The following is a 12,741-nucleotide window of genomic DNA, read 5'->3' on the forward strand; positions in this document are numbered from 1 at the left end:
ACTGCAGAATCTGAGGCCAGGTCCTTAGCAAGTCTAGTATGGAGACCACAGTGGATATATTTTGGTTGCTTCCACAAACCTGCGAAAAATATTTCCTTTGGCTATGCCTCAAGCAGTTCCAACAGCCTAGGTTTTATCTCTTGTAGTTCAGCAGGTCTAGATCTTAAAGCTGAGTTTAGGGTTAAAGTGTGTCCTCCCCACATCTTGGTATTTGCAAGCTTTACACCCTTGGGTAGAGGACTTGCCCTGTGTTGGCTGTGGCCTGAAGGGACTGGTTTACATGTCCATTTCATGGCTGAGATCAAGTAGCTCTGTGCTTGGTCACTTTGGAGGGGTCATGATCGAACCACTGTGCTGGGGCCCTGTATGTGACTGTGACCACATCAAGTACATTTAGGGGCCCAGAGTACTTGACACTCTGGGTTTCACAATGGGAGCGGTCTCTTCTAATGTACGCTCCGTGTTCTCCGAACTAATTTTCTTTGGTTCTCGGCTCTTACTTGGAGGTGGGGTTGCGGCGGGGGTAGGTGGCAGTGGTCATGTGGCTGAACTGGGGCTGTGCGGTTAGAAAGGAGGCTGATCACGGTTTAGGACGACCTCGACACGATTTAGGAGGCAACTAACCCCCGAGGAGATGAGCGCGCCCCGCACAACTCTTGACTGCTGCAGGGTGAACGAGTAGGTGTGTCCGCGGCGAGGAGGAAGGGGACGCACCATCGCGAGCGCTCGCTGCCTTGACTTCCCCATCCCTTGGCGGGGGAGGGGCCGGAGTCGCCTCCGAAGCCGTAGAGCGGAGAAAGTGCGCTAAGAGGAAGCGGCTGCCCGCCTCACACGTGACGGCGCCGGGCCGAGCGAAGCGGGTCGGTGGGCTGCAGAGGCAGCAGGCACAGCGGGGCGACTGCGAGCGGCGCGGGCGGCCTGGAACCACCCGGAGTGGCGTGCGCGGCCCCGGCCCCGCCGCTCTCCTGGCCTCGCATTGCACATTCTCTCCTGGCGGCGGCGCCACCTGCAGTAGCGTTCGCCGGAACATGGCGACACCGAGCAGCAGGAGGGAGTCGCGACTCTTCTTCCTATTCACCCTGGTCGCGCTGCTGCCGCCCGTGGCTCTCTGCGAGGTCTGGACGCAGAAGCTACACGGCAGCCGCTCGCCCTTGCCCCAGGACCGGGGCTTCCTCGTGGTGCAGGGCGACGCGCGCGAGCTGCGGCTGTTGGCGCGCGGGGACACCCAGGGGGCGGACGGGAAGCAGCTCCGGAGGAGACGGAGCGCTGCTCTGCACCCCGAGCCCATCAAGGTGTACGGACAGGTGAGCAGTTTGCAACCTATCTTCCAGTCCTTTCCTCTCCCTGCACTTCCTCATCCCCGCATCCATCCTTTGCAGTCACCTCCAGGTGCAGGCACCACTGGGGACTTCCCGGCTTGGATTTGTCCTCCTCCCCCCTCCCATGAGTACAACAGTCAGCACTTGAATTGCATTGTTTTTTCTCTTCTTCCTGTCGATTTTAGCAACGTTTTCCAGGTAACTGGAGGGGTGCAGTGCATATTTCCCCAAGGTGAGTGCTGACCAGTGTAGTTTACGATAGGTATAGGAGGGGTGCACCTTCATTTTGCGTGTGGATAAAAATCTGGTTTTCTTTAATGTATCACCAGTTGGCAGTGGAGATGAGCACCCTGCAGTTGCAGTACACTTACACAGAACATTAAGAGGAGAGGGTTTCCACACTTAGCATTTATAACAATTAAGGTGAGCAAACCGGAAAGCTTGACTCTTGATATAGTCAAGAGGAGTGTGTGGGTGGGTGAGGTTCTATCCATTCCACCTCTCCTTCAAGCTATTGACTTTATTTTGGACGAGAATATCCCTCATGACACTTGGGGATTTGAAAGACTGCAAGAATTTGGTGAGCATTAATATTCTGTAATGTATTTCTATCCAGGCAATGGGTTTATTAGATTGTAAGTAACACGAATTTCACTTTTATGACCAGGCTTACTGCTAGGAATTGCAAACGGAGTGAGCGGGTTAGTATCATTATTGGCAAAATTAATTTGTCTGTGTTATTGCTTTATGAGACTCCCAGTGCAGCGGTTATGATTGACATCAGCAAAACTAGAAGGTCAGTGGGGGAGAAAAAGTGATACCAGTGGAGGTGGTAAATTACATGATTTCTAGAGTCAAAATGCTCTCTTTTAAAGTAGAAATTAAAAGAGGAGTTTTGCCTCTCTTCACTGATTTTCCTTTAGACATTTTTTCAGGAAATATATAGAGTTAAATGTTCAACACTTGGAGCGAGGAAGAACCTTATAACCCATCTTACTCTATTGTGTCATTTTGCTGATGAAGAAACCAAAGCTGGGGAAAGTGAAATGACTAGCCCAAGATCGCTTGGGGCAGGGTTGTCTGCTCTTTAGCTTTTGTCTGCATTATTTCAATGACCTTTGGGTAATCAAATGGTTTCCTTGTCCTTATACAATGCTTCTTAAATACCTCCTTTTAACTCCTACAACATTACACACACACACACACACACACACACACACACACACACTGGCACACACATATACACACAGCTACACAGGGGGGAAAGATGGTGGTGAGTGAGTGGGAACATTTGACTTCCATCTACCATCAGCCCCTAGGCAGGAGCTTATGCCAGTGGGCATGTAACTACTGGTGGGCACGAGCTGCTGGAGCCTTCCTGCTCAGTTCTGGGTCTAGATCCTTATTCCCTTCCCCATCCCCATCTGAACCTTCTTTTTCATATTGTTGAAAATAAGTCAGCAATGTCCTTGCTCTCAACTGGGATGTCATCATCCTGATGGAAGGGAATGGAGAAAGAGAGGCTCCCTTGTTCCTTGAGTCTTCCCAGTCAGCCCAGCTCTGTTGTGGGCTTGAATCAGCACTCTGGGGGCTGAGAGTGGGGAGAGGTGGGAGATCATGTCCCCTGCAGCTATAGTTTTGGCTGAGGGAAGAGCTTCCCCGTCTCAAAAATATGCATGCAGGTGCCATTTCTTCCTTGGGTTTGGTTTGGGAAAGCTCCTGGGAATCTGGGGCAGGTTAAAGATGAACTATGTTATCACTGAGAGTCACTCCAAAAATCCTTGGCTTTTATAGTCCTGAGCCAGCCAGATTGAGTTTTGTTCAGTCGAAGGATGGAGAACTAGCCGTCCAACAAATAAGAAGGAATTCCTACCAAAAGTGAGGTTGTAGGGTAGTGTTTTTTTTCTTTTCTGAAGCTACCTTTCTATGACATTGTTCTCCGTTGCCCTGAGGGTAATAAAAATAAAATTAATTTGAATTTTTAAGGATTTGAGTTAGATAGAAGGAAGATCTTCCTGGTACTGGGCTTTCTGCTATGGGCACTATTTGGTGCAGATCCTTCAGACTGCAAGCTCAGGAATCAGTTACTGAAGGGGCCTGGCCTGCCTCTCTTAGAGCTCTGGAGTAATTCACATCTATTTGTAATGACCTTTTTAGCAAGGGTGACCGTCTGCCTGTTTTCCCTGAGACGGACCTGGTTTATAATTTGCGCATGCTGGTTATGGAAAGTGCTGCCTTCACTCTCAGAAGTATCAGGATGTGGACTATAAATTATATGGCCATCTTATTTCTAGCCCTAAGCCAAGTTACACTTTATACTCCCTCCCGTTTAAACCTATGGAATTGCAATGTTTTTCCACAGTATTGCTTGAATCGAGTGCGGTTCTATATAGAGATGGTGTCTCATCTCCCTATCTGCTCCTTCAGAGCAAAGGTCAAGTCTTTCTCTTCTCTGTGTTGGGGAATATTTCATTCCTGCTTTCGGAAAACTTATAATTTAAGGAGAAGATAAAGCAGATGCAAATACAGGAATGTAAATGAAACAAGTGGAAACTAGTAAACTAAACATGGATACAATAAACCAGTCACAACTCTTCAGTGGAGTGTTAGTGGGTTTGTATTATATGGGAGGGCATGGGAGATGGAGTGATAAGGAGCCAGTGGGCTCCAACACATTTGTAGCTTCTTACCCTCTGACCTCTGAATGAGGTGAAGAGGATGCCTGGCAGCACAGATTGAGGCTGGAAAAAGAAGCTGCCTGAACAAGAAGCCTGAGTGGTGGTGATGTTAAGGCCACAGCTTCAGGGAGAGGAGCAAAGAAGGCTTTTGCCGTCATATCCTGTGTCTGAGAAAGAGCCCTGTGTTGTAGTCAGTTCTTTTTCTCTGGCTCTGCTAACTTATAGAGTCAACTAGGCATGGTTATTTCAACCATATTCTTTATGTTTTCAAGTGTGAGAGATTGGGTTCTGCCATGACTCCTTACAGGCATGTTTGTAATAACGAAATATAGTAATAGTGGTGAAAATAATCTACTATCAGATATGAAGACTTTTCTTCTCAAGTTCAAAATTGAGAAGTTGAGACATTTCTAAAAAAGGCCACTCCATGAAGGGGGATTTTGTAATTCTTACCACACTGAATTTCTTCCTGATTTATTCCTGTCAGCTCCATGCCTTTGTACAGTCATACTTGATTTTTCCTTTGCCTGAAATGGTTTTCTCCTCTCTGGTTTGGAAAACCCCTATTCAATTCAACATCCAAGGAATACCTCCTAGTATTCTCAGGCTTTAGTGGGAACAGTTTTTTTTGAGCTCAGGTACAACATTTACTGCCTTATGGTGTACTTGTTTAACTGTCTCATCTCCCTATCTGCTCCTTCAGAGCAAAGGTCAAGTCTTTCTCTTCTCTGTGTCCCTGACACTTGGGAGACCCTTAAGGAATATTGATGGATCTACTGGACACCTGGAAGAAGAGAGGCCTGGAGAGAAGGAAGCAAATCTAAGTTATAGAAGAGATATTTATAAGGAGGGCTGTGGTGAGTTCACAAATGGAGTGTAAAAATGAGTTGGCTTCCTCCATGGTGAGGATGGTAGATAGTGGAGCCCTGATTTTTTTGTGATATCCTGGGAGTTATTTTGAATGACATACTGTGATTCTGTTGTATATAATTCTCCCTTTCAGGGCTCTCTTGGTTATTGCTAATGGTACTGTTTTGGGGTAAAGTCCTTTGGAATGAGGTGCATAGCCTAACAGGATTTACAGGTTTATTTTCCTTCCAATGAGCTCTGTCTTCATAATTCCTGCATTTTAGAGACCAGGGAATATTCAGTGTCTTGATTTGAGACTGAAAATAAAGTGTCTGTTACAGCACGAGTTCCTTGGACAAAGAGCCTCCTTCGGGGGTGGAATACTTTTAGCTTTAGATCTCTTTGGAGTAGATTCTTACACGATACAATTGATTGGGAAAGAATTGTTTGGTTGATTTTGAAGTTAGGATGTTTGACCTGAATGCTACACAAGATGAAAAGGCAAAGCATTTGTTGTTTCATGTTGGCTTCTAAGTAGGTTAAGAGTTGTTTGGCGTGTTGGGTTAGCTTGATAAGGGATGTGACCTTGAAAAACTTCCTGGTTCCACTTGGCGTCTCTTCTCATTGCATGCAGTTCTTTGCTCAGTCTCTGGCTACTATTTAGTTCATTAATAGCTTGCTTGTTTTGGGCATGGTGGGTGAAGGCTTTCAGAGGTAGAAAGAATGGGAGATAAAGGGGACAGGGATAGGAGTGAGGAGATAGAGAATTAAAGGGATAAAATGAAAAGCTATCTAATTTGTTTATTTAGCCTTCAGAGGGTAATATATATGTACAAAACAAAATTTGGACTAAAGAGTATGTATTGAGAAGTAAATGTCCCTCCCTCTTGTGTCCCCCATTCACATAAGGAACTTTCCTAGTTGGCAACTGTTGCCATCAATTTTTTTTTTTTGTATATTCTTCCAGAACTGTTCTACACATATATAACATAGATATACATAAAATTTGATAATTGAATTTTTGGTGGCTTTCTGTTATCTTTAACCCCTGATATCATGAATAATGAGATTAACTCTAGCTCCAAAATATATTTATGGCGTTATGACTGTCAATTGGAAGGGAGTTACCTGAAGTGTCATAGCATAAAATAGATTGTTACTTTTTCTCCAGACCAGGTTAAAGAAAAGTCATTCTCATTCCACTTGTAGGGTTCCTGCAGGCCAGGAGAGCAGCAATATGTAGCTCTTTCATAACTTGGAAAAATGATGGAGAACAGTTCCTTAGGGACGTAGAGCCCAGATTTAGAGTACACCAGAATAGAGAGATCATGGATCTTGGTTTTAATTCCTGTTCTTTTCAAGAATGTTTTCTTATAGTCCAAATAAAGTTAATGGTATTCTTAATAAATTGCTTTGATACCTGGGATCCAGGAAGCAAAGCCTAAAAGCAACTAACATCCTAAAGCAAAAAAAGATGGATGTTATAGGAATATTTTATTGTCATATTTTGGTCTGTTCCTCCTTAGAGATGACAACCATCTTTGCGTTGTTATTGTTTAATCCCATGGCCAGAGATAGATAGAGCCAGCATTGTACTGTCCACATAGGAACATTCTAATAATCTGGAGAACAGGTAATCCAAAAATAAGCTGTTTGCCTTTGCTGTATATTTATTTATTTAGTCTCTTTTTTAAAACATAAGTTTACCTTTCTAATTAAATTTTGCTTAGGCAAATATTAAAACGAGGTTGCATTTTTTGCACAACTGATAATGTGAAATGGCTGGCATAAATGTGCTCAGGGAAAGCCAGTTTGGAGTTTACAATTTTCGACAATTCAGATGCAGATAATTAAGAGTTGACCGTGTGGAAACATATTAAAGCTGAGGTGTTACATTGACATTTAGATTTAGTTGTGGTGGAAACTAAAAGAGAGCTCACTCTACCTTGGTTTGAGTATTCGAGGATTAGTATTTCTCCAGGAGTGGTCTAGGCGGCAGAGGGAAGGCATTCTTTTTGTTGGTGAGCACAGAACCTATCTATGCATTCTCTAGGTATGCCGGAATCCACTGGCACATTACATATTTAGTACAGCCACATAGATGCAAAAATTGATTTCCCTCAGTTTAAAATGAGCCACAGTTAATTTCTACCTAATTTATTGGTTTATCGACTTGTGAACCTTGGGCCTTCGAAGAAGTGGCATGGGCAGCTTTCTACATTGAAGTGGCTGGTGATGACATAAATCAGAGAAGGCAGTGTGGGCTGCTGATCAAGAGCAATATTTGGGTTTCACCCTATGTTATTGTGAGACCTTTGTTTTTTTTATTGCAACATGAAGAATGCTTTGGGGTGGGTTTCATAAAAATAGGATCAGGATCATGATAGTGAGTTAAAAATAATTACAAATTCTGTTATCCATTAGGTAGTTAATAACAATGGTAACACTCATGATTGTATCACTGCTACTAGATAAGAGCCTAATGATCCTATCTTCCTGGCCTCATGACAGATCTAATATAGCGCTCTTTGATAGATCTTTCTGCGATGACGGAATTATTCTCTATTTGTGCTGTCCAGTGTGTCCACTAGTAATATATGGCAGTTGAGCACTTGAAATATGGCTGGTATCACTGAAGAATTGAATTTATTTTCTTTCATTTAACTTTAATCCCTTTAAGTTTAAATAGCCACATGTGGCCCTCTCTACTGTTTTAGACTGTGTAGCTTTCACAGATTGTGAGAGGTCTCCTCTTCTCAATGGTAGGCAGCCTCTACTTTAACCAGGGGAGAAGCTGTGGTTACAGCAAAAGCCTGCATTTGTTTTCAACACAAACTGGAGAGAAAGCAGAAGTTGAGGGCTGTAGTGTAAACCCCAGGTTTTGGTGGCTGCTGACTGCCAAGCTGAGTGGTAGGAGACAGTGGCCTTTATTTCCTAGGTAGGAATGCATCTGGGGGCTGTGGAGGGTCTGGCAGGTTTAGTGTTCATCTTAGAGGATACCTCTGCACTGTTGCCTCTTTCCATCGGTGCCTTGGACGATGAAGTCTGACCTCTGTGTCTTTACTTCTGATATGGTTTGCACAAACAGCCCTCTCGTATGGCCTTTGCTGTGGTGGTGTGCAGACCCTGCAGGTCTATTTGGCCGTGAAAGATGTAAACAGTGCTTTAACAGTGAAGCCATCTTCCCATCACTGTTCTGTGCCTCCTGTGCTCTTGTTGACTTGCCTCCATGTAGCTGGGTCTGTTTTTTATCCCTGCAACCTTTTGGGCTGGCATGAAGACAAACAGCACTGGCGTGTGGTCTTCATCACTGCATGTAACCCCCCTTCCCTTTATTTAGGATGCCATTGCTGTTGCTGCCACTGCAGGCTCTTGGCTAGGAAAATCAGGACCCTTCATGATGATTTATCTCCAGTTCTCTGAATTAGATTAAAAACACAGCTACGAATTCTCAGAAAGGCAGGCTGATGTGATTATGTCCCAAATCTGAGTGGCAGATAAGAGCAATGAAAAGATGGATGTGTATCAAATGCTTTTTATGCCTTATAAGGGCCAGTGTGCTATTGGTGATCTCCATTTTTTTTTTTTTTTTTTAATGAAGAAGGTAACTAACGTTGCTACTCTTATTTAGGAAAGAGACCAGCCTGTTGAGTGGAAACCCATTTTCCCCAAATAACTATGGATCAGAGCGGGGCAGATGGCTAGAGTGATTCTTATGTGAAATAAACATGGGTTCGAGCTAATGAGTGGGTCCTGAATTGGGATTTTCATGTTAGTTGGTACTGAGGTGCGATCCATTCTGCCTTGATGGGCTGGGGAGCTGAATAGTGTCATGAGGAAATTTTTAGCTCTTAGGAAACCCCTGTGCCCAGAAGAAATTGGAAAAAGCTGGGATGATCTAGTTGAGCATAGAAGGCCAGGGTTAAAAGCAACCTTAGGAGACAAGCTAGTTTAAGGACTGTCACTGAGCAGACTCAGGGGTGCCTATGAGATGAGCCTTATGTGGGGCAGGAGCCCAGATAGTTAAGGACACTGTTTCTCTATTAGCCCAGGGGACACATGCAAGACAGTTCCATGTGAGTCTGCCCCTGGGACCTGGGAAGAAGGACTAGTGCTGGCTGCCCAAGGATCTTAGAAGAGGAACCTGCTGATGGTAGGATGTGGGGACGGAGTGGAGGTGGGTGAGTAGCCTGTGAAACTATGGCAGTGTTTGGAAGAAACTTGAAATGTTTAAACTTATGCTCAATTAATTGAGTAACATGAGATTCTGTACCTATAACTTACCTCATCTGTATATATTTAGTTCCCTGAAGTTCTCTCACTGAGCAGTTAAAAAAAATCTACAATTAACTGGGCACGTGGTTTGCTGAATTTGGCAAGGCGTTCTGCTGCTGGTGGTGATGTAAAGGTTACTGCAGGAACAAGGCCTTGAATCTACAGGAGAAGAATTAAGTGATGGATGTGGAGAGTTGGATAGAGGTGAAAGGGTTATCAACAAAGAGTTGTGAGAGTTAAACTAGGAGTTAAGCTAGTAGAGGGGTGCACGAGGGTCTTCTGCAGGGTGCCTTGCCCCTCCTAGGAGCTCGGGGCAACCATTTTATTGAGAAATCGGCCACACCTTTGGTTGATATGCCTTCTCTTCTCCACTGGCTTTCCCTCACAGTGTGGTAAAGAAGCCACTGGTAAGATTTGAGGCCTTCGGTTCTGGAATGTAATGTTTAAATGCTTTCCCTTTAGGGTGAGGAAAGTGCTAGAAATGAGTGCCACCACTGTGCTGGAGCCTTGAGAACTGAAGGTTGGGTTTCTTCAACTTTCTGAGCGTGGCTATGGTATGAGAGGAAGACTGCCAAAGTGCCACACTTGGCCATGAGTTCTGAGCTTGACTCAGGCATGCAGTTTCATCGTCTCATGTATGCCATTGCTTGCTCTTCAACCTCAGTGTTCCAACCCTGGTGATGCTCATGTTAATTTTTTATATGGTGCCATTTTGTGTAGAATAGCATATTTGAGTATCAAGACTATACCAATAACAAAAAGAAATAATGTTTTAGCATTTTGAGGTTTATGGATAACATCACATTTGATTCTTACGAGTCCTATAAAATCGGGAAGGTAAGGATCATTATTACTCTCATTTCACAGATGAGTATCTTGAGGCTCAGAAAGGTGAAGTGATGTAGCCAGAGTTATGCAGCCAGTAAATCATAGAGACCAAGATCCAAACTCAAGCCTCTGATTTACTGTGACATATTTGCCTCTCATAAATATTCCAGTGAAAGCTTTGCTTTCAGCCTGGGATCCACTGCCTTTTTGACTGTGAACTTTATTTTCTCCTTTTAAAACCTCAAGATCTCATATAATTCTACCTTCTTTTTGGCTCTTCTGGCTGCACTAATTTTCTTTTAACTTTTCAAATATGAATTGTCCTGAGTCGTTTCCCCCACCCACCTCCCTGGCTCTTGCTGTAGGTCTTATCCTCAGTGCAGCCACACTCTCTCCCATACATGCAATTATACCTCCCTCCCCCAAAGTCTGCTGTTTCCTAACACCCAGCTTAGAATCTGATATATAGTAATTATTCAATAAATATTTATTGTGTGAAGGAGGTAGGGGGCTATTCATGGTGAAGCTGCAGAGCCAAAGAGGAGAGTCCAGAAAAGATGTTCTGGAACTTTAAAGAGCTCATAGAAACAGCTTTGGGCTCCTAGATGAATCCTTACTTAATGCTAGTCCTGGCTCAGGGCACTGAGCAGCCAGTTAACACTGGTGAGAGGGGTTTGCCATATTCTCTGCCTGTGTGCCCTGCCTTAGGCCCTGGGTTTTGAGGGTGTATGAGACACCAGCTCTAACTCTTTCTGTGGGCTTAACTTTATCTGCAAAATATGGAAGATGGCTTAGATGTTCCTTGAAGTTACTTCTGGCTCTGATATTTTCTTATTTTTCTTATTCACCACCTGGTAAATTAAGGGGTGATTGTTTTCAGGACAAAGATTTTTCAAAGGTTCTTTTTAATAGGGAGCCCTCATGGAACAGCAAAATATGCTATTTGCTAAATGACTAAGTGAGGTTCACCAGGAGGAAGTGCCATATAGAGGTCAATGGTGAATAAATTCTATTTGCCAATTGGTCTCTGTGAACTGATAATATAAGCCAGTAAAAATAGGATTATTATTCTTTTGGTAAAGATAAAGGAAAATACATATATATGTATGTATACATTCCCCCTCAAAAAAAAAAAAGAGCTCATGACTCCAGTTAAGGAGATTGTAGTGAAATGGTAAGTTTTTTAGCTCAAAGTCATTCTCCCTCGTCTGTAAGATGGGCATCCTGAATTTATCAGCAAAGTACTTCATGAGTTCTGTGTGCGAAGTCTCGAGAAAACAAAAGTCTAATGAGTGAGCAGAGATTCCGTGAACAGGGCCTTGGTGCCCGGAGCTCTAGATTTCAGCTCTCCGGAGGTGGAGAGTCCAGAAAGGATAATGAGCTTACTAAATATAGTGAGAACACAGTCTTAACAGGGACTCAGAGGAGTGATTTTCATACCTAGCATTTAGGTTGTGCAAACGGATGGCTGGAGAAAACCTTGTTATTCTTGGACCTCAGGAGTCTGTCTTTGGTTTTCTCAGGCCTGTCCTGTAGTTCAGGGGATTTAGCAGCTGCTTTTGTCTCATACTTGAAGGACAGGGTATTTGTTTTATACTTCACTGTAGAATTTTAAAAATGCTTCTTTGTATGTCACTGCTATTGAGATAGAGAATAAACCAGACTGACTGTCCTGTTCTGGAAAGAAGCTCTGCAGAAGTGGTGAGGACTGTAGACAGTGGTGTCAAGGGCATTCCTAATCTTTGGGTTTGATCAATGCGAAAGAAGTAATAGCAGAAGAAATGAATAGAGATGATATGTGACCCATTCCATTAAGGGCCACCCTCTTCCTGAATAAGCCTTAATAGTTTATGGTTTTATTGTAAATTTCGTATTACCAGTCAGATTTGCAACACTAATTTCCCCCAGAAGGGCTGTGTGCTCTTGACAGGTAAGGAATGATTAAAGAGCCCTACTGGGTGTCTGGCACCTAGTAGGCCTCAGTGCATATGTAATCTGTAAGTGAATGCATGAGCAATCAGAACCTTTAATACAACATGAATTTATCCTCTCTTCTATTTATAACAACCCAGAGCTTGGTGCTTGGGTGGCAGCATATTTTTCCCCTCACTCTGAATAATAAGGCAAATCCATTTAACTTCTTTGGAATGCCAGGGTGTGTTGGGGGGCTGAGAGACAACACAGACGGAGGTGTGAGGTGTGTCAGTTTAGGGGTGGTGATGACTGTTGTGAGCTGGAAATGGATGCTAGTGCTATCTCCAACCCTGAGGCCATTTCTCCAGCCAGGGACCAGGAATCCAGAGGCCTGTGTGGATGCTGTGTCTCTGCAGATGCTGCTGACAGCACTTTGAAGGGTTGCTTTGGCTAGAGACTCACTCCTTGCCCTGCCTCCTCTCTGACTCATTCTAGCTGCATATTTTGGGTACATGAAGGATCCAGATTAGAGGAAAGGAACACTTCCTTAGAGTAGGAGCTCTTAGGTATTGGATCAGCACTTGAGAAGTTAATGTTCTTTACTGGTTATGGAGCCTTTTAAAAAAAAGTTGAAATGAAATTCACATAACATAAACTTAACCATTTTGAAGTGAACAATTCAGTAGCATTAAGCATGTTCACAATGCAGTGCAACCACCAACTATTTAGTTTCAAGCCATTTCATCACTCTAAAATAAAACCCTTTTTCCTACTCTCCCCAACCACTGGCAACCACCAATCTCTTTTCTACCTCTATGGATTTACCTGTTCTGTACATTTCACATAGGTATCTAATATGTGACTTTTTATGTCTGGCT

The 12,741-nt window shown here is 43.6% G+C and overlaps 1 protein-coding gene across 3 annotated transcripts in view; it reads left to right on the forward strand.

Moving 5' to 3' along the window:
* The first annotated feature begins 750 nt into the window (after positions 1-750).
* SORL1 (sortilin related receptor 1) overlaps positions 751-12,741 on the forward strand; it is a 153,249-nt gene continuing 141,258 nt past the window's right edge. The window contains exon 1 of one of the 3 annotated variants that reach the window (XM_039874716.1): positions 751-1,304. In XM_039874716.1, the coding sequence (XP_039730650.1) occupies positions 1,029-1,304 (276 nt within the window). In that variant the 5' untranslated portion in view covers positions 751-1,028. Of the gene's footprint in view, positions 1,305-8,893; positions 9,000-12,741 lie in introns of those variants that run through there. The other 2 variants (XM_039874715.1, XM_039874717.1) reach the window with 2 other exon arrangements.

The sequence above is a fragment of the Pteropus medius genome, unplaced genomic scaffold (genome assembly GCF_902729225.1).
Source record: "Pteropus medius unplaced genomic scaffold, Ma_sr-lr_union100, whole genome shotgun sequence".
NCBI classification, from domain to species: Eukaryota; Metazoa; Chordata; class Mammalia; order Chiroptera; family Pteropodidae; genus Pteropus; species Pteropus medius.